General features: G+C 45.3%; 1 protein-coding gene across 1 annotated transcript in view; it reads left to right on the top strand.

Annotated features, from left to right (window-relative positions):
* Positions 1-22534, top strand: part of TMPRSS15 (transmembrane serine protease 15) — a 101974-nt gene that overhangs the window by 59854 nt on the left and 19586 nt on the right. The window contains 5 exon segments of the mRNA XM_054024200.1: positions 1699-1788; positions 3189-3314; positions 3806-3946; positions 5629-5739; positions 8581-8713. Coding sequence (XP_053880175.1) covers positions 1699-1788; positions 3189-3314; positions 3806-3946; positions 5629-5739; positions 8581-8713 — 601 coding nt within the window.

The following is a 22534-nucleotide window of genomic DNA, read 5'->3' as shown; positions in this document are numbered from 1 at the left end:
CAGTTAGTAGTTTGCAATAGAAGGGATTGCAGGTGATCCTTTTGGATGAGCACTAAAGTGAGATCCAAAGCACATTTCTCTTCTCGCTCTCATCATCATCTGGAACTATCCTATCCTCTGCTGGCAGTAGAGCTCAGGAGCTCACTGCACAGCCTACATCCCTTGTTCCCATCCCTTGCATGGCCTTAACCAAGGATTAGCAGGCTTTTCCTTTTTACTAGTAATACCAGGGATTGGCAGTACAGTATGGTAAGGGATGCTCTGGAATAGCTCACTGTAATTTTATATTTCTCATAAATCAGCTTGTATCCTTCAAGAACTGAATGTAATAAAGCACTATTGGCCATGTCCAGACCTAGTGTATGCCTGGGTAGCTCCTGGGAAGATAATGGGAGTTGTGTCCATTTTCATCAAGACTTACATTGGTTCCGTATTTTCAGATGCAAACATTTGGGCTGAGATATTCAAAGCTGCCTACAAGATTCTGAAACTCAATTCCCTTTGGGAATTGGGTATCCAAATTCCTTAGGCAACTTTGAAAATCTCAGCCCTAGAATTTTACTAGGGTACTTAAACAAGAGTGCAATACAGAAGTATAGGGAATCATGCAAGATATTGTGGCAAGTTAATGTTTTAATTATGGCCCAAGCTGAATGAAAAATCATTAAAACTTTTCCCAAAAAATTGTCTTGGCATTATTTTTCATATATATGTATGTATGAATATGACAAATTTTTAAATGTCAAATTATCTGGCCCACTTTGCCATTTTAGTTCCACATGGTCTCCATTAATAATTTATTCAGTGGATGAAGAAAGGAAAGTACCTTTGGTGTGTCTAAGAGCATCAAGTATTTTCCCAGGCTAGCAAATCAAATACAAAGACATTTAGAAAGAGAGTAAATGACGGAGATGTTGCTAACTAAAATTCCAAGGTTTACATTAATTTTTTGTGGGGTTTTGTTGTTGTAATTCTTGAATAACAAGCATTTAAAATATTGTACAGCCAAACAATACAGTGTACATTTAAAACTGTCTGTTCATCTATAAAGCCTTCAAGCTTTGCTCTCATGTAATGCCCTTAGGAATCCTTGATCAACAAATAAGGGACAGATCATGACCATTTCCTCTGCCAAAGTTCAAGGGGCGGACTTCACCAAGAGTGGTCACACCTGCAGCACTTGTGTTGCCCAGAACACAAGAACTACATACGCAATAGAATCTACAAAAAGGCTTTTGATGGAACCATGGTACTGTCCACCTCTGCATCAGCCAGTAGAGCTGACTGGCCCTGGACAGTAGTGCATGTTATATCTTCCTAAGGAGAGGAGCGGCTGCTGAATTCCCTAGGAGTTCTGTTAGATACTCTGCTTCCCTGAGACTTAGTGCTCCCATTGGGGTAGATTGACTCCTAGCTGCGAGTGGTTCAGGATCGCGTATTGCCCGAGGTTCAGGATTGTGTATTAATAGCACCATCTGGCTCTGAACCTTTATACTGTTACTGTAAAGTTGAATCCAGTTCATTCTCTTTATAAAAATGTTGCTGTTCTTTCCAGGTCTATAAAGCAAAAGGAAATACCATTAAGTGACCATTAAATGTATGACCTGTAATTTTACTGACCGGAACATGGTCTTTCTGGGCAATTGGTTGCACAAACAGACAGTAGGTGACATATTTCTGAAACACTTTCTCTTTCAGCTGACTGCGGGGGACCATTTGAACTCTGGGAACCAAATACTACATTCAGCTCTAAAAATTTCCCGAACAACTACCCCCACCAAGCCTCCTGTAAGTCTCCCCTCCCCCAGATCTGCAGGGAGGATTAGTACAATAAAAATGGAAATAGATTATAGGAACTATGTGCTGTGAGGAAGGAGAAGAAACCTTGCTGTGTAATTGGATGACTGTTAATTGAGGGCCATGTTGGCAACTTGCCAGGAGACTGAGGTACCGTATGGTAGCTAGCTGATAAATTGTGAAGAAGATTGCATCCGCTCTCAGTTTCGGTGCACCCATCACAGCAATTTGGGAGCTGTAGTTTTTATAGGCTGTATTTCTGTCTAAAAGCAGTGAGGGTAACCACAGGCCACACTGGAGAACTCTATGTCAGTTCGATGTATGTGACCTGCAGGCAGCACTTTAATCACACCTCCTATAAAATAATTAATTTTAAAACATTTTACGTGGAAGAACATTTACGTGTATTTTGTGAGTTGTTTGATTGGAGGTTCTCATCTCACAGTGGTGTAAATCAGGAGTTACTCCACCAAAGTTAATGGAGTTACACCAAGGTAAAACTGGTGTAAGTCAGAAAAAAATCAGGCCCACAATGTTTTGATAATGTACAATATTTGCTACTGATGCTTGAAGTGAAGAAGAAAGCACTGTTGTTGCTTTTCAATTAAATTTAAATGTTGTTCAGTTATTGTAAGAGAGCTGTGTGAATTCTCTGGTGTGCTAATCACATGAAATCTAATCCTGGGGGTTTATTTGGTCACACTAAGGTATGGTATCCTACTTTCACACACTAATTCCGCAAGATGCTTAATCACATGCCTGACTTTAAGCATGTGCAGTAGTCACATTGAGGTCACTGGTAGTGAGGCCATGGTTAAAGTTAGGTATGGGCTTAATTACCTTGTTGAATTGGGATCTTAGTATGGGACTCAAGACATTCTGAGCATTGCATGGTGCTCAGAAAAAGATTGTCAGTTACATCCTACTTATGCTGCTGTATATGTGTCCTTGGGCAATTCTGGTTACATGAGTTCTCACTTTGTGGAGAAAAGAGTACATGTAATCTTTTTTTGTTTGTTTGTTTTCTGTCAAACAAATCTTTCCCTTCAATACACCGCAAGCTGCAAAGGCTTTTTCCATAGAAGGAGCATAATTCGAATGGCCAGACCTATGTCATATGATTCTTTTAATTAAATAATGCTGATACCAAGTTGCACGGGATTTAAGTGCCAAGAAAGATCATTTGGAATTAGGCCCCTAAATATCTTTAAAAATATGACCCTTAGTAACTGATGAAAATAGGATTTAGGCTTCATAATCACTTAAATGCTTTTGAAAATTTTACCCAAGATCTTTTTCCCTATGGCCTGTCAAAATGCAAATACTATAGTAAATATAAAGTACGGGGGGTTTTTTTGTTTTGTTTTGTTTTAATTGGTGATGTTTTCTAGGTGTGTGGTATTTAAATGCTGGAAAAGGGAAAAACATTCAGCTTCATTTTCCATATTTTGAGCTGGAAAATATCTATGATGTAGTTGAAATCAGAGATGGAAGAGGAGCAGATTCCTTGTTTTTAGGCAAGTACCACATATTGAATTATAAGATAAATGAAATCAGGGATGATTCTAGCAATCTGATCAACATGATGGAAAAGGAATTAGTCATCTCTATTTTTATCTGTATTTTGGGATGATCCATGATACTTGGGAGTTAACGAGAAGGCATGAGGATATAATTTACTTTATGTGATCCTGTCACGACTTATGCATGTGCTTAACTTTCCACACAGGAGTACTCCCATTGTAGCTCAGCGCACAATTAAGTGTTGACAGGATCAAGGCTTATGTTGCTATATTAATGTGTCAGGTGTGGAATATATACCTTACCTGTTATAAACACCTCAAGGATGTGGGAGGCTTGGGAAATAATTACTACCCATATGTTGCTGTTGCTATCTCTTAATTTGAATATCTTTCATCCTATGGCATCCAAAAACATCTGACAATCCATCTACATTAAAATCATCTAACCCACCATTGCAATGTATTCATCTTTTCCTTGAGAATAGCTGTCTATACAGGACGAAACCCTGTTCCAGATGTCTTCTCTACCACTAACCAGATGACAGTGCTCTTCATTACTGACAAATCTGGAACTCAGAAAGGATTTCTTGCAAATTTCACTACTGGTTATAATCTTGGCATGCCTGGTGAGTAAAGTACGCAATCTGTTGGATTTAAACAGACACAATTATGCTCTAACAAAGTTAAGATTGTAGAAAAATTGATATGAAATTGGGAATGGCGAAAGCACTATGCAACACGTCGGTCTAACCTTTGGATTATCTGATCATGGACAGCTGTTGTCACTGTAACATCATTTAAACAGAATATTAAATTTGACCAAATTCTGAACTGTCTAGAACTCTGTGCAGTGCCATTAAATTTAAGGCAAAATTTGACTCAGTATTTTCATGTTTACCATATTTTTTTCTTTTTTTTAGAAAAATAAATATATGGAAAGTTACCGACACGTATTAATTATGTTCATGCCCAATAATCAGAATAGTTCTTTGTGAGTCTTTTTGGTCCATCATGGGCTGTATTTAGGCAGATTTTGTAAAATATTTAATGTGGACCTGATAAATTAGAACAGTACACAGTAATTATGGGCCAGATTTTGAAAGATATTTAGGTGCTTAACAGTGCAAATAGGAGATTTTCAGAAGTGCCGAGGCACCTAACTCCCACTTCAAAAGTGTCTAGGTGCCTAACTTCCATTGAAATCAATGGGAGTTAGGTGCCTACGCACTTTTGAAAATCCTATATGGTGCCTATCTATATTTTAAGGTGCCTTTAAAAATCCTGTCCTTTTTTGTTTACTGGGAATGGGCAAATAACTGCTCTTCCCAAATGTGGTTCAAAAGATTTTGGCAGTGAGCAGCAGCTGAGCTAATTTGAAAATTTGGCCCTAATTTTGGGTGCTGAACACTTAAAAATCTGATCCAAAGAAGTTTTGGAAACCTGGCCCATTGTGTATATAACGTGTATAATTGTTTTAATCAAAAAAGTGTCAAAGGCCAGATACATGTTTGTATGACTCTAACCTGGTATTATATCACTTATTTTACCAAAAGATAAAACAATGGATTCACCTTAAACAAAGGTATAAAATTTCAGCTACCGTAGCCAGAAAGGCAAAGTAAACGGAAGTAAACATGTTTGTCAATAGAATAGGCAATTTTTTTCCATTTCCTTGCTCCCTAATTCGATCTGTAAGCAATGTAATTCAAAAAAATTATATTAACTGGAGAAAACAAATGTAGCCGTATATTCTGAAGGAATGTAACGTTCTTCTGGTATGCAGTCAATTGAACTAGATTACACCTAGCTTGGTGCATGCACCCTTTCTTCCTATCCCCCTGCCCCTACGCAATATTTCTCCCCAAACAAGATTTTTTTTAAAAGTGACTCATGATTTGGGGTGCCTCCAGATTTGGGTGCCCAATTTTTTAGGTGCCTTAAAGAGGCCTGATTTATGGAAAGTGAAGAGCACCCAGTATCCAAAATCTGTAGTCACTTTTGAAAACCATGGGGTGAAGTCCTAAACCCATTGAAGTTTTCGTTCCTTTCTCACCCCTCAGATGTGTATTGTATTTAACAATAGAACACCAATAACTACCATATAGTTGTTTCCATTTAACTTCTTTGTATAAATTAATTTAAAAAAACCCATGTGTTTCCATAACAATAAGATACCAGTGAAGAGCCCCTGCTCATTTCATAACTACATTCAGAGTTTTGTCCCTTCAGTTGGGTTGGATGATCTGTGTGATTAGTCTTACTCTGTAATTATGCTTTTGTTTCCTTCGTTGACCAAATCTTTCTGCAGAACCCTGTGGACCCAATGCTTATCAGTGTGGAAGTGGGGAATGTATACCCCTTGCTAACCTTTGCGACAAACAATGGCAGTGTAAAGATGGCTCTGATGAAGCAGAGTGTGGTAAGTGTTTGTTTTCCTCGTACCCAAAGAGCAATGCATGTATTTTCAATAATGATCATTTCTTTTATTTTTATTTATTACTTTTTATTAAAGGAAATAACCATTCAAGAAAAAACAAATGTAAGAGGCAGAACCTCTGCAGATGTAAATTGACATAGCTCCATTTATTTCAATGGAGCTGTGCCAATTTACACAAGCTGAAGGTCTGGCTTGAAGTCCGAGAGAGAGAGGACAAAGTGAGTCATTCTGTGACATTGCATCTAAACAGGCAAATATCCCTGTGAAAGCAGGGAGTGTCCTCAACACTTTAAGGTATAGGCTACTTAAAATACCAGGAGAATATCCTTTTTCAGTTGTATAGTTAATTCTACCACAGTAAGCAGGCAGATTTCTCTTCTAAGAAAACCTGTCTGACTACTGGTTACTGCAAAATGATTACTGCATGTAAACTACTGCTCCGATGCCTGACCCACAGAGCTTGCCTAGACTCTGTCTCATACAGGTGTTGGAGCAGCATTATGACTGCTTTTCACAGCTGTTCACATGTGCAGGTTACCATGACAACAAGAGCAACAGCTGCTGTCATGCTACCATCAGTGAAGATAATAAAAAATTAACTGCACAGTACATAGTTTTGTTTCATGCAAAATGGAAATAATGGCCCCCAAATGACAATTTATATGCAAAAACTATGTTAAAATCATGTTGGGTCTGGCAAAAAATGAAATTGCTATTTCTGACAAAGTTCTGTAGACCACAAATGGGAACGTTTAAGGGTAGGCTTTTAGACTCAGATACAAGTTTGTTGCCTTTGGTTGGTTTAAGGAAAACTTGTAGGGCTAAGATATGACCATAGACGTGTGCTGTGTCCCATTGACTTAAACTGGAACTGTGTGCATGCATCCAAAAGCAGAGTTTGATTCTTTTCATTATTTCAATGTGTTCTTTTTGAGTGTGAGAATGTCGTTGTCGTCTTTTTTTTTTCTAATTTCCTAAAATAAACGGACCTGCAGCCTCTACCTACAGGAAAAGCTGTGAACATAATTATGTAGCTAAGAACAGCTGGAAAAGATTTTCAACCATTTATATTGCAGATTTAAAATATGGATAAAGCAGTCCTTTCCTGCCCTGTTATTATGTACTTAGTCCCAAAGAGATGTTTTTGGCACAGTTTGCTTTAACACCTTCTACTGAGTTAGACATCTAATGCTGAGTGAGCTGTTACCAAAACAAAGCAAAAAAACCCACAAGAACTGGCCCTAACCTCAGTCTAAGCCTCAAAAAGAAGTGAAAAGTCAACTAGCCCTCATTTAGTCTCCAAAATTTCTCCTAATTTTGCTGAAACCCATTTTAAGATCTCAGCTGTTGCAATCAAGTTAAACTACCTGCCATCTTCAAATGCTCTAGTTCCTGGGGCTTCTCAAGGGTCATAGAAAAGTCAAAGTCAACATATTCTAAGGCCTCTCTCACCTAGAGAAGCTTGTTAATATATTGAACACTGAGAGTAGCAGTTGTTTGGGGTCCAGTATCAGAACTCCCTGCATCCTGTACCAACGTTACCAAAATAAGAGAATCTATTAAGAGTCATACATGAATCACGGATTACAGGGGCTTGTTGGATACGGGGGAAAAGGAATTGTTGTAGTTCATGGGAAGATAAAGAATTTCAAGGGGATATTCAAGGAGAAGAGAGGAATAGAATCAAAAGGAAAGCAGAAAGATCTGATTGAGACAGAAGAGAGGGAAAGGGAGCTCTCCCAGTGCAGATGCCTCCAATGTTTTCCGGGCTTATCCAAGCTTCCTGACATTTTAGGTTTGCCAGTCACTAGTTACTATACATCATCGCTGCCTTGTAATGATATATTTCACCAATATGAATACCAGAAGGTTCATACTTATACTAATTGCATACTAAAGAGGACATTCTCAAAGCTCTGCTGTGTGATGTTTTAGATACAGCCAGTCAGGAATATTTAGCAGATTTTTTTTTTAATGGAAAATGCGGTTTCTACATAATCAGAAATTTTCACAGGAAAATGTTGATTTTGTGTGGGGGGAAAATGTTGATTTTTCCATTGGGAAAATTGAAATGTAATGGTTAATTTCAGGTCAGGCTGACAATAATTTTCATCTGCCTGAGCTTCAGCAGTGCCTGACCAGAGTCATAGTTTGGAGTCTTCATGCTGTCCTTCTCCACTGGGGCAGGGCTGCTTAATCGGATTACAGCTCCTGTGAGCCTCCACAGCAGCCCATGGAGGTGCAGTTTAATGTTGAACAAAACCAAAATGAAGCATTTCAACATTTGAATATTTTAACTTTTTGCCCTGTGAAAAAATTTGACATTTCAACTTTTAGTCCCAATTAACAATGAAAGCAAATGTTAAAATATCAGAATTTCTCACGGGATGAAAATTCCAATTTTCAGTCAGCTCTGGTTTTAACTTAATCTCCAATTGGTTTTAGTGAAAATTGGGTAGCTAAATCATTGTACACTAGTTTGAAAAAGAGGATGATACTGGCCAGGAAGGGGCCTTGGATAGATTGGTTGGAGCATTTGCTGCTTCAGCACATCAACTCAATAGCTTCCATTAACAAGATTCCTGAGATCCCCTGGCTGTAAACTAAAACTCTCTCCCATCTCAGAAATGCCAGAGGAAGTGGCAGTAGCATGCCTGCCTCCTGTTGGGTTGTATCACCTCTGGGGCAGAGGGTTCCTCATTGCTGCTAGGCTGTGTAATTTACACTTCCCTCTGCCAGCACCAGTGAATCTGTCTGTCTGTCTGTTATATTTCTAGTATTATAAGCCTAGCTGCCAATCCATATGCCTATTTTTGTCCACAGTGCGTCTGTTTAATGGTTCTCTAAGCATCAATGGATTGCTACAGTTCAGGATTGAGAATAATTGGTATATAGCATGTGCAGATTACTGGAGTGAGCAGATTTCAAATGAAGTTTGTCAACTGCTAGGACTAGGGTAAGTAATGTTATTTATTGTCTTTGTCAGCATCTCATTTACACATCTATTGCATATGGAACATGTTTTTGCTTCTCTAGCTGGTTTGAACAACTTCAGGATTGTCCAGAAAAGGAAGCATGCACTTATCTGTGGAGAATGACATTGTTTTGAGATCTGGAAAATATATATTAAAAAGATTACCCTTTGGAGTTCCAGGTTTTAGCTGGATATAAAACACTGGAAAAACTAAAATACTGCCAGAGAGGCTGTCTTCAAGTTGTCTTTTTCTCACCTCACCAAAACCAGGAAATCTAGAAATCTTATGAGAATAACTTTTTTTCCATGAGATTTCCAGCTTGATACCCAAATCTCTGTGGTATGGAAAATCTCTAACTGTTATATATAGCACTTCCTTGAAATTAACCTCCTGAGGCTTGATCATTCCAATATTCTTTATTGCAGCTGTCAAAAAAGTTTCAGAGTAACAGCCGTGTTAGTCTGTATCTGCAAAAAGAACAGGAGTACTTGTGGCACCTTAGAGACTAACACATTTATTTGAGCATAAACTTTCGTGGACTACAGCCCACTTCATCAGATGCATAGAATGGAACATATAGTAAGAAGATGTATATACATACAGAGAACATGAAAAAGTGGAAGTAGCCATATCAACTATAAAAGGCTAATTAATTAAGATGAACTATTATCATCAGGAGAAAAAGAAAGCTTTTGTAGTGATAATCAAGATGGCCCATTTTGGACAGTTGACAAGAAGGTGTGAGGAAACTTAACATGGGGAAATAGATTCAATATGTGTAATGACCCAGCCACTCCCAGTCTCTATTCAAACCCAAGTTAATGGTATCTAGTTTGCATATTAATTCAAGCTCAGCAGTTTCTCATTGGAGTCTGTTTTTGAAGCTTTTCTGTTGCAAAATTGCCACCTTTAAGTTTGTTACTGAGTGACCAGAGAGGTTGAAGTGTTCTCCTACTGGTTTTTGAGTGTTATGATTCCTGATGTCAGATTTGTGTCCATTTATTCTTTTGGCCAAACCGGACAGTCTCTACCCAAAAGAATAAATGGACACAAATCTGACATGAGGAATTATAACATTCAAAAACTAATAGGAGAACTAGACTGGACAAAGTGCTACTGCTGTCAGCTAATTAAGTCACTTATTTAGCTCAGTTAGTAGTGGTCTGTGTTTTATTCTGAAAGTCCTAGGCATAATTCTGATTTCTTCTTCGAGTGATTGTTCATGTCCATTACACATTAGGTGTACGCGCGCCGCATGCACGGACGTCGGAAACTTTTTCCCTTAGCGGCTCCCGTCGGGCCGGCAGGGCCCCCTCCTTCCCGCCAGAGCGGCGCCCCGCTCCAGGGTATATATATCCCTGCCGACCCGACCCCTCCAGTTCCTTCTTACCGTCCGTGGCGGCGTTGGAACAACTCTGTCTCTCGTCTGAGAGTGTCCCTTAGCATAGTCATTAGTGTTATTTAGCAGTTATCAGTTCATTAGTAGTAGTGTTGAACTTAGTAGTTAACAGCTCATTAGGTACTTAAGTTCCTGCTGTGGTTGCTTGGTCAACCCCGGCACCGGCCCTGGGCGGCGGGGCATGCCGCACGCCCAAGGCTTCAAGGCTTGTGCCACGTGCCGCAAGCCTATGCCATTGAGCGACCCCCACGACTCGTGTCTCCGCTGCCTGGGGGAAGCTCACCAGAAAGAGCGCTGCAAGATCTGCAAGGCCTTCAAGCCCAGAACTAAGAAAGAAAGAGACTTTCGCCTTAAGTAGCTGCTCATGGAGACGGTGTTACAGCCCTCCACTTCGGCGGCACCATCTGCCTCCGTGCGGAGCGCCCCGGCATCGGTGCGGGAACCGGCGCCGGCGGGTCACCCGAAGCCCACGGCACCGTCCCAACGGGGGCATGTATGACGCCGGTCGTCTTCGCCGGCAAGATCGAAGGGCCAACCCAAGGCCTGAGGACGCTCCCCGCATAAGAGGGCGGCGCCGGCGAAGACCTCGAGTGTGCCTAAGGCCGGTACGTTCCCGGCACAGACCCCGGTAGTGGCTCCGGCGCCGAAAGGCCCGTCGAGCCCCGGGATGGGCGCGTCGAGTGAAGATGAAGGGCTGGAGGAGCTCGTGGAACAGCCCTCCACTCCGGACACGTTTGAGGCAGCCAAGGACCTCATTGCATTGTCCGTTGAGGCCCCTACGCGTACTGAGGATGCTCCGCCAAAGCTGCCGCACAGAGGCAAGCCGGCGCTGGTGCACCCATCACGGTCGCCGTCTCGGCACCGTTCCGGGAACCGGTCCCGGTCGAGCTCCGCCTCGGTGGACTCCCGGTTGTCCTCGGCGCAGGAAGCACCGCAGCAGTCGGGCTTCAACAAGCGGTTGGCACCGACTCAGCACCCAAGCACGAGTCGGCACCGCGAGGTGTCGGCGGTACGTTACCCGATGCCGACCAGCCGTAGTCGTTCCCGGTCCCGCGATCACTGGTACCGATCCAGATCCAGGTCGGCGAGACGTTGCTCCAGGTCCTGGTCGCGGAGGCGCTACTCCCCAAACCTGGACCGGCACCATCCTACGGCTCCGCCGTGGCCTTCCAGGTCACCGTCCGTGGTCTCGGGGACTGACTCGGACCGGTACGGCGGGTATGCCCATAGGGCGCAGGCCAACAGGGACTACGAAGCCTATGGCCATTCCCAGTGGGGCCAACCGAGCCAATGGCCATTCTGGACACCCTGGGCCTACCACCAGCAAGGGCCTCCATCGAGGGCCTCGAGATCCGGACCATCAGGGTACCGATCCCGCTCCCCGCAGCACCGCCCGCCATCGCATAAGGAGGCAACGGTCTCTAGACCACCGGAGCGGGAGGGAGTGGACTCGGCACTGAGCACGGTACCGTCCCAGTCCCACGCTGTGGGTCAGGCCCCAGAGGAGCAACCGGTCGACGCCGGGTTGCAGGAAAATGAGGATGGGCAGAAGGCCCCAACCTCTTCCTCCTCGCCGGACGAGGCAGTAGCGGGCACGACGGTGTCTGGCCCTCCCCCGATTGACCATCGGGCACACCAGGACCTGCTTCGCCGGGTAGCCCTCAATCTGGGCTTGCAAGCGGAGGAGACTGTAGAACAGGAGGACCCCATGGTCGATATCCTGAGCCCAGAGGGGCCCTCCAGAGTCGCTCTCCCGATTATATGGACAGTCCAGTCCAACTATAAGATGGTGTGGCAAACGCCGGCCTCCAGTGCACCGACTGCAAGAAGCGTGGAGAGGAAATACTTCGCCCCATCTAAAGGGTTTGACTTCCTCTTTTTACACCCGTCCCCTTGTTCGCTGGTGGTCTCGGCGGTCAATGAGAAAGAGCGTCATGGCCAGCAAGCTCCTGCGCCCAAGGGCAAGGAAGCTAAGCGTTTAGACTTGTTCGGGAGGAAAGTCTATTCATCTGGGGGCCTTCAGCTGAGGATCGCTAATCAGCAGGTGATTCTAAACAGGCACAATTTTAACTCTTGGGCATCAGTCTCCAAGTTTAAGGACTCCCTACCACCTGACGCACACCAGGAGTTCACGGCCCTGGTGGACGAGGGGATGGCGGTGGCCAAGACCTCATTGCAGGCCTCCCTCGACTCAGCCGATGCAGCGGCTAGGACAATCGCGTCGGGGGTAGTGATGAGGCGTTCGGCATGGTTACAGGCTTCAGGCCTTCCGCCAGAGGTGCAGACCACACTGCAGGACCTCCCGTTTGAAGGGTCGGGCTTGTTTTCTGACCAAACGGACGCCAGGCTACATAGCCTTAAGGACTCGCGAGCAACCCTTAAGTCGTTGGGTATGCACACCCCGGTGACACAGCGCAAGCCCTTTAAACCTCAGCCACCACAGAGACAATACCACCCTCGTCCTCGGCACGAACCGTACCGCCGTCGTGGCAGGGATAACAGGCGGAGACGTAACAATACGCCTAACCAGGGCCAGAGTCACGGCCACGGCAAGCCGCAGCCAGGGAGCAAACCAGGCTTTTGAAGCTACGCCCGAGGACAGCGTACTACATTCTATACCAGATCCTCCTCCGAGTTTCAAGGACCGCCTGTCCCATTTCTACCGGGCTTGGTTGCGCATAACATCGGACCGCTGGGTCCTGAGCACAGTGAAGGCGGGTTATACCCTCCAGTTTTCCTCGCCCCCTCCCTGCCATCCCCCTTCCCCGTCCCTCTTCAGGGACCCCTCTCACGAGCAACTTCTCATGCAGGAGGTACAGACCCTTCTCGCTGCAGGAGCAGTGGAAGAGGTCCCACCAGACCTAAGGGGAAAAGGATTCTACTCCAGATACTTCCTGATCCCCAAGGCAAAAGGGGGCCTCCGTCCTATTTTGGACCTGCGCGACCTAAACAAGTTTCTGATCAAAGCGCGCTTCCGTATGGTCTCCCTTGGAACTATTATCCCATCCCTGGATCCGGGGGATTGGTACGCTGCCCTCGATATGAAAGATGCCTATTTTTCACATCGCTATCAATCCGGCCCACAGGCAGTTCCTGCGCTTCGTTATCAACCAGCGCCATTTCCAATTTATGGTCCTGCCTTTCGGCCTGGCATCGGCACCACGAGTATTCACGAAATGCATGTCCGTGGTAGCAGCCTTCCTTCAAAAGAGAAGGATGCATGTGTTCCCGTACTTGGACGACTGGCTTCTCATGGGCAGGTCGGAGGCCGAGGTCCGATCTCACGTGACGCTGGCCTTGTAGACGTTCGACAGACTCGGCCTCCGGGTCAATGTGCCCAAGTCCACGTTAGTCCCCACACAGAGACTGGACTTCATAGGTGCGACCCTGGACTCGGTGACTGCACGGGCAAGCCTCCCAGAGTCACGGTTCCTGACAATTCAGAGGGCCGTAAGCTCAGTCCAAAAATTCCCCACGACAACGGCAAGGTGTTGCATGCAGCTCCTGGGGCATATGGCAGCTTGCACACATGTGGTCAGACATGCCCGCCTAAGGCTCCGGCCTTTGCAGTTGTGGTTTGCCCAAACGTACCGTCCCAACAGAGACCCATTGGATCGAGTGGTGATGATCCCAGATCAGGTGTTGGGCTCGCTCCGCTGGTGGCTCGATCAACAACAGGTCTGCGAAGGGATCCCCTTCGCTGCCCCACAGCCCACTCTGACGTTGGTAACAGATGCATCGGACCTGGGTTGGGGAGCGCATCTGGGGGAACTGCGGACCCAAGGGCTGTGGTCCAGAGAAGACAAACCGCTTCACATCAATCTAAAGGAGCTAAGAGCGGTTCGCCTCGCCTGTCAGACCTTCCACGCCACCATAGAAGGTCACAGCGTGGCAGTCCTGACGGACAACACTACCGCCATGTTCTATATAAACAAGCAGGGCGGGTCCCGGTCTTCTCCCCTCTGTCGCGAGGCACTCCAGTTATGGGACTTTTGTATAGCCCATGCAATCCACCTCATCGCGACGTATCTTCCGGGGATCCAAGACGGCTTAGCGGACCGCCTCAGCCGATCCTACCGAATGCACGAATGGACGTTGAGGCGAGACGTCCTGCATTCAATCTTCCGGAGGTGGGGCTTTCCCCGGGTGGATCTATTCGCCACCAAGGACAACAGTCAATGCCCTCAGTTCTGCTCATTCCAGAACCTCAGCCAGGGATCATTAGCAGATGCCTTCACGATCCCATGGGGAGGAAGCCTGAGATATGCCTTCCCTCCATTCCCACTCATACACAGGGTTCTCCTCAAGACCCGCAGGGACAGGGCGACAATCATACTCATCGCCCCGGCCTGGCCACGCCAGCATTGGTTCACGACCCTTCTGGAATTGTCCATAGCCGACCCAATCACCTTCCCCCTCCATCGCGACCTAGTCACACAAGACAAGGGTCGCCTACTCCACCCGAACCTGTCTTCGCTACATCTCACGGCGTGGTATCTCTCTGGCTGAATGAGGCAGAACACAGGTGCTCTCACCAGGTTCAACAAATCCTCCTTAGTAGTAGAAAGCCCTCTACAAGAGTGACCTACCTGGCAAAATGGAAAAGGTTCTCCCACTGGTGCGAGCCTCAACACATACAGCCTCTACAGGCCTCAGTTCCGTCGATCCTGGACTACTTACTGCACCTCAAGCATCAAGGGCTTGCGCCCGCCTCGATCAGAGTGCATTTAGCCGCCATTTCGGCTTTCCATCCGGGAGAGCTGGGAGTGTCAGTGTTCTCCAACCCCACAGTGGCCCGATTCCTCAAAGGGCTGGAGAGGGTGTTTCCCTACTCGCGCCCGCCTGTCCCGGCGTGGAGTCTGAACCTAGTCCTAACAAAACTCATGGGACCTCCCTTCGAACCCCTAGCCACTTGCTCCCTCACGCAGCTCTCGTGGAAGGTGGCGTTTCTCGTGGCCATCACATCGGCCAGAAGGGTATCGGAATTGAGGGCCCTCACTTCGGAACCCCCTTATACAGTTTTTCATAAGGATAAGGTGCAACTGAGGCCGCACCCCAAATTCCTTCCAAAAGTAGTATCGCAGTTTCACATGGGGCAGGACATTTGCCTACCGGCGTTCTTTCCTAAACCCCATACGGACCCTCACCACCGCAGCCTACATACCCTGGATGTTCGAAGGGCATTGGCATTCTACCTGGAACGGACCAGGTCGTTCCGCAGAACACCTCAGCTGTTCATTGCTATTGTGGAACGTATGAAAGGCTTGCCTATCTCGAAACAGCGCTTGTCGGCATGCATTGTGCATTGTATACGCACGTGTTATGAGCTCGCCAATGTTCCGGCCCCAGAGATCCGGGCCCACTCGACTAGGGCCCAAGCGTCCTCAATGGCCTTCTTGGCGCAGGTCCCTATCCAAGAGATCTGTAAGGCGGCCACCTGGTCGTCCGTGCATACGTTCACAGCCCACTACGCGATCCATCATCAGACCAGAAAGGACGCGATGGTCGGACGGGCTGTGCTACAGTCAGTTGTACCTTGACTCCTACCCACCTCCAATGGTAAGCTTGGGAATCACCTAATGTGTAATGGACGTGAACAATCACTCGAAGAAGAAAGAACGGTTACTTACCTTCTGTAACTGTTGTTCTTCGAGATGTGTTGTTCACGTCCATTACACTTCCCACCCTCCTTCCCCTCTGTCGGAGTCTCCGGCAAGAAGGAACCCGAGGGGTCGGGTCGGCAGGGATATATATACCCTGGAGCGGGGCGCCACTCTGGTGGGAAGGAGGGGGCCCTGCCGGCCCGACGGGAGCCACTAAGGGAAAAAGTTTCCGACGTCCGTGCACGCGGCGCGCGTACACCTAATGTGTAATGGACGTGAACAACACATCTCGAAGAACAACAGTTACAGAAGGTAAGTAACCGTTCTTTCTGCTTTCAGCTCACATGGGGTCGATATATAAGTAATGCATAAAAATTAATTATGGACTTCAATGTGTGGCTCTGATTTAGTGCTTTGAAAATATTGATTAAGCCTCACAAAACATCTGTTTTACTTATTTTACAGAGGAAGAAATATAGGTTATGTGCCTTGCCTACTTTCACATACCAAGCAGAGCTGGGAACCCAGGTCTCTACCCGATTCTCAATCATCCTGCTTAGCCATTAGACATACTTCTTCTGAGAGTTCTGTCTGCTTTATAAATGAGACAAAGGCCATTTCAGTCTTTTATTCCTCAGTATGATAGAACTGGCAGCATAATAAGAAATGATAAGTATTGTTGGGATATACCTTTTAATCAGTGTTAGTGCTATGGACTCATTCAAATAAAATAACAAACCTTAATAAGTTAGTGAGGAGGAGTGGTGAAGATATTCCAAGTAACAGTCACCTGTGTTCTTCTCTGTAGAAACCTTAATCCATGCTCCCTGCCTTGGTAAGGTGAAATTTGAGCTACCATTGAGTGGGGGCCTCTTCCTGGGCTCCAAGTGGTGGAGGATCCTGTCATTGTATCCTGTCCCCTACCTCTGCAGGTTCTGCTCTTATCTTCTGCGACTAAGGGATGGACAAAATATTAGGCCCCATTATCAAAATATTGGCTCTTCATCCTCCTTACTTCCCAAAAGCTATCACAGGACCCCAATAACTCCAGTGTCCATTTGTAATATACCAGTGTTCTGTGGAATAATGGCCCATCTTACTGTGCTCCTTTATGGTTATTTGGATATGTAATGGTAGCTCTACAGTGGTTCTCAAAGCCAGTCCACCACTTGTTCAGGGAAAGCCCCTGGCGGGCCAGGCCAGTTTGTTTACCTGCTGCGTCCGCCGGTTGAGCTGATCGCGGCTCCCACTGGCCACGGTTCACCGCTCCAGGCCAGTGGGGGCTGCAGGAAGCAGTGTGGGCCGAGGGATGTGCTGGCTGCCGCTTCCTGCCGCCCCCATCGGCCTGGAGCGGTGAACCGCGGCCAGTGGGAGGCGCAATTGGCCGAACCTGTAGACACAGCAAGTAAAAAAACCAGCCTGGCCCGCCAGGGGCTTTCCCTGAACAAGCGGCGGACCGGCTTTGAGAACCACTGCTTTAGAACATTTTAAAACAGATCATATTTGATTGAGGTTCAAGGCCAAATTCTTTGCCAATGTAAATCCATTGACTTCATTGTGCCAGCAGAAAATTTGGCCTTTAGTCTGCTGGGAAATAGCTTATACATTCTAAATATAAAGACATATTGAAATTTTATGATTTGTGAAAAAATGTGAACATTTATTCTACTTTGATCAGCTATAGAGCTGTTTAAAAAGTCAAAATTGGAAATTGTAATGAAAAAGTGAAGATTTTTTCATGGAAACTTGTACTGTGACCTGACCAGCTCTAAAAATATCTAATTTTGCACTTTTTAAAAAAAATGCACCCTATGGCTAGAGAGGTTTTGCAAAAAACACTGTTTTTTGGGGGGGGGGCACCCACAGAAACAGCAATAATGTAGTTTATGTCAGTGGTTCTCAAAGCAGGTCAGCTGCTTTTTCAGGGAAAGCCCCTGGTGGGCCGGGCTGGTTTGTTTACCTGACGTGTCCAAAGGTTCGGCTGATCGCAGTTCCCATTGGCCACGGTTCGCCGCTCCAGGCCAATGGGGGCTGCGGGAAAGGCAGCCAGCACATCCCTCGGCCCGCGCCGCTTCCCACAGCCCCCATTGGCCTGGAGCGGCAAACCGCAGCCAGTGGGAGCCATGATCGGCCGAACTTGCAGACGCGGCAGGTAAACAAACTGGCCCAGCCCACCAGGGGCTTTCCCTGAACAAGCGGCGGACCGGCTTTGAGAACCACTGGCTTATGTGATCTGGCTCTGGCTCTGGCTGTCGCTTGGCAGAAGTGAACAAGAAAAGCAGTGCTAATTTCAGCTACGTTAGAAAAACTGGGACAAAGAGGAGGAATAATTTCCTACATGGAAGAAGGCAGTCAGTAGGGAAATAAAATACTTATTTGTAAATGTTGAAAGGCATATTGTAAAGAAGGAGACATATAAAAATGTAAACTCAATAGCGCAGTGGGGAGGGAAGAGAGGAGCCAGCAGCAGCTTCTCTTCTAAAGCAGGAACATCTTTTAAAAGAGTAAGCTTCAGCAATCAAGGTCCACAGGGAAACTTGGTGTCTGCCCACATCAACTTATTGCCTGAAGGAAAAAGACCAACCACAGATGAAAATAGAAAAGTCTGGCCTTCCCACAGTGGCAAAGAGGAGTAAGTCAGAGGACTGAGTGTTCTTACATTCAACTCCCTTGATAGTGACCTGAGGACAGTTTTTGTCTGGCATTAAACTTACCAGGGAAAAGAAGTTGAGCTCTTTCTTATCCCTGTATGTGTGACTTAATTAACTTCCTCAGTTATCCTCCCTGCTTGAGAAGTTAGAAGATGGTCTCCTGAACTCTGTTCTTACTCTTTAAAGAGACCTACTGTAGCATAGTAAACTGAACTCGGGTAAGCTCTGACCTCCCCATCAAAGCTGTGTGTGGGTCCTGCTGTTGGGCAAATACTTCAGTAAAGTAGGCTGGACAGATTGAATAATAAAATCAAAGAAATTGGAGATGTATAAGACCTATTAGGTCATTTTGTCCATCCTCCTGCAAGTGCCAGATTGCTCCCTTCAGTATATTTTCTATTACTTTGTCCAGTCTAGTTTTATGACAAAAGAGTATTCCCCCACTATTCCACAGTCTATCATAATTCATGGCCTATGTTCTCCTTTTCTTAATTTCATCCAAGAAGAGGATCTGTTCAGTGCTGCTGCCATAAAATGGGGACACAAACAAAATTTGGCCTATCACCTATAGCCCAATGACTCTAAAATTACATATGACTTAAATCAGTAGTATGTGAGATTCCCTGTGTGGTAAGATCCTGAAGGCATTGCTTTTTTAAACTTTCACCATTTACAGTGCAGTTTTATGTGCCATATTTTAGCATCATTTACAGTAGGAGCAATTCTAGTGACATCACTGTTGCATCACTGAATAACCAGCACTATTTCTTGCAGCAGGCTGGTTTTCAGTGGATGTCACTCATCCAACTATTAAGTGAAATCTTAGCTTGTGAGATCTGACAAGAGTACAGCCTAAAGCTCCTTTGTGATAAATAAGCAAACTACAAAAATCAACCTAATCAGGAGCCCTTCAAGAAAATATTCAAGGTCTTATTTTTCATCATTAGCTGAGGAAATGTGTGGTGTTTTTGCCTGAACAATCACTGCATTTGTGTACACATCAGGTATTGATGCATGCAAATATAATAACTGTATATGCCTATTAGGCATGCAGTTTCACCGCAAACTTATCTTAAAACAAACCCCATCATGTTAAGATTCTTATGTTAGTTCTTCGAATAGCGCCTCTGCAGATGCTCCACTTCAGTGTGCTTGCGCCCTGTCCCTTTGAGCAGAGATTTTTGGTAGACATGACAGTTTGGTCCACTCATGCACCCCACACATCCTCATGCCCCACACAGGCGAACAGCCCTCAGTTCCTTCTCAACCACCTTTGGCCCAAGATGGAGTCAACTGCGTGTCTGTTCTCTAATATTTAGCTTTTTCTCAGATAGTTACCTTATAATTCCTTACCTTACAGTGTTATAGTTGCTAGAAGAATTGTTCCTTTTTGTTTTTTTCTTTTCTTTCGTAAAAAAAATCTTTATTCATAGAGATAGTTACATAGTTAGGAGACTTTCCCTTCTAGGGGTTAAATTTTCATTAGTTTGGCTCGAGAATGCCTGGAATTTTCCCAGGATTCAAGAGGTGCCTCTCCTGTTGTAAGGTTATTCCAATAAGTGACAGACTTTCCTAGTACCTCTGCTGTCTCATACCCCCAACAAGTGCAAGATCTGCACTTCCTTCAAGGGAAAATCCCCCCAAAACAGAGAAATTAAGTTTAAACTCCTTATGATGGAGCAAGATTTACATCCAGCTTCAGATTTGGGAGAGAGCCCCCCTTGTACAGAGATCTCCCAGTACAGCAAGTGCCCCATCCGCATCGATATCTCAGTCACCAGAGACCAGCAGAGAAGTAGGCAGTACAATGACACCAAGTACATTTATGGTGCCGAAGTCCTCATCTACATCTGCCTCTAAGCAAAAGTATGTGATGAGGAAATCTCCAAGAAGTTAGTCACCAGCTCACAAGAAGACTACAGAGACCTCAGGTCCTAAGAGGTGTCTGTGCAGGATATGAGTGAGGTCAGTACATCAAAGGCAAAAAGGAGTCAGTCATCTAAGACAGACTCAGTACAGAGTTCAGGTACCCATACCTAGAGCAGCAGAGATAGGCTTGAAAAGACCAAGCCCATCCCTGAACAACACTCATTACCAATAACTAGAAAGACTGCTCACCTATCTATGATACCAAGGGAATCCCATACCAAGTGCTTGGTGCCAGCTGCATTGGTACTAAAGCCATCATCCACAGGTTCCCACTTGTCCCAATCCTTGATACTGTCAGTACTGCAAGAATTCAGATCCCTAGGGACCTGATAATATCTTCTGAGCCAGAGTCTCCACTGTTAATAAGTGCAGGGAGTTTGGGGAGCCCTGTAAGATAGGGATGTGCCATTTTCCCCATTTTAAAGGTGCGGAACTAAGGCAACTTGCCCAGGGGTACACAGAAGTCTGTGCAAAAGCAGGAAATTGTACCAGGATCTCCCAAGCCCCCAGACCTTCCTTTTTTTTTTAAACTGTAAGCATTTAATCACAGTTTGGGAAACTTCCAATGGACTGATTTCATCAATTGAGGTTCCAATATTAAATCCCAAATCCAGACTTTAAGATTCAGCCCATTATGTTGATAAATTAAATCATACAAGAAAGGAGTTTGGATTAACAAAGGTAAGAGCGGACATATTTGTAAATGCGTATGGCTTTTTCCTTCATTTTAAATCATATTTTTTCTCTGTTGTTTCCAACTGCTGATCAGTACTTGACAGAACAATAAAAGAATCTCATCAGAACAGTTCCCTGAAACCTTTCAGGGAGCACATGGCCTGCATCATCATGTGTATGTTCTCTTGCATAATGGAGATAATAATGCTGTACAAATGAAATCCTGGCTCTACTGAATGAAATAAAAGTTATTACAATAATAGCTTTCCAATAAAGACATTTGATTTCTTTTTATCTTTACTGAAAAGGAAGAAAGAATAGAGAAGACATTTCATTGATTTTTAATGAGGTGGTATTTTATTCAACAGATTACAATCCAGTACATGTTCTTGGGATTTGCAGTTTTATGTGTTCCAACAAAATAATCTAAGAAACCTTTAGTCAACTAACTTGCTGTAATTTGATAAATCAAGAGAAACTCTTGAGGGTTAACTCAGAGAAGCACTTTAAACTTGCTTTCAGGAAGCGAGGGGGCTATTATCTTGAGGAGGTGTCAAAGACTAGAGAAAAATTGAGAGAAATCCAGAACAGTAATCCAGACAGCATAGCACTAGTCAAATAGAGGAGCAAGAGGGAGAAATAGTTAGTTCTACCTTGGCTGAAAAAAGATCAAGAAATGTAGGAGAAGAAAAGCACTGAGTAGATAGTCAGAGGTCAGTGGGAGCTTTGACTTGAGTTAGAAAGATTGCAGGGTTTTGCCCTATTACAAGATCTCTTTTAACCAATCAAATTTAAAATGTGTATTAAATTAAAGGATCATAGTATGAGGCACTGCCATCTCACACCTAGGGTGGCTGCAAACTCATTCTAGACCAAGAGGCCTGCACCAAAGTCTGTTTGTGCTCTATCCTGGCCAGAAAGCCAGAGCCCCTTATAAACTGTAACGTGCAGTCTGCCCAGTGGCGGCTCTATGTTTTTTGCCGCCCCAAGCACGGCAGTCAGGCGGCCTTTGGCAGCACCCCTGTGGGCAGTCCGCTGGTCACGCGGATTCGGCGGCGTTTCTGCGGGTGATCTGCCAGTCCCGCGCCTTCGGCGTACCCACCGCCAAATTCCCACTACAGCCACGGGACTGACAGACCTCCCGCAGGCATGCCCCCCCGCGGCTTGCTGCCCCAGGCACGCACTTGCTGCGCTGGTGCATGGAGCCACCCGACTCTGGCCCTGCCAGGAGGCTGTAGGCTAAAGACTGTTTGTGCTTTGCCCTTCTCAGACGGCAAGAGCTTCCCCCATAGACTCTTGATTATTGTCTTCCTGTAGTGAGGCAGAGTGGCCTCCCTCGCCACTCAAGAGTGAGGGATCACTACAATTGGTGGAGAATTCAGTCATCGTCCCACCCGTGAAACAAGGGGACAAGCCTAGAGAAGCAGCATATCAAATCCCCCCCCCCCATCTGTCAGATGATAGAACGGTTAACCTTCCCAACCAGGAAGGCTGGAGGTCAAGAAGCTCACCAAGTGCCAACAGCAGAGGCATACAGTGCAGCTT

This window comes from Malaclemys terrapin, chromosome 1, assembly GCF_027887155.1.
Source record: "Malaclemys terrapin pileata isolate rMalTer1 chromosome 1, rMalTer1.hap1, whole genome shotgun sequence".
Lineage (NCBI taxonomy): Eukaryota > Metazoa > Chordata > Testudines > Emydidae > Malaclemys > Malaclemys terrapin.
This window is presented reverse-complemented; position numbering and strand designations above follow the sequence as displayed.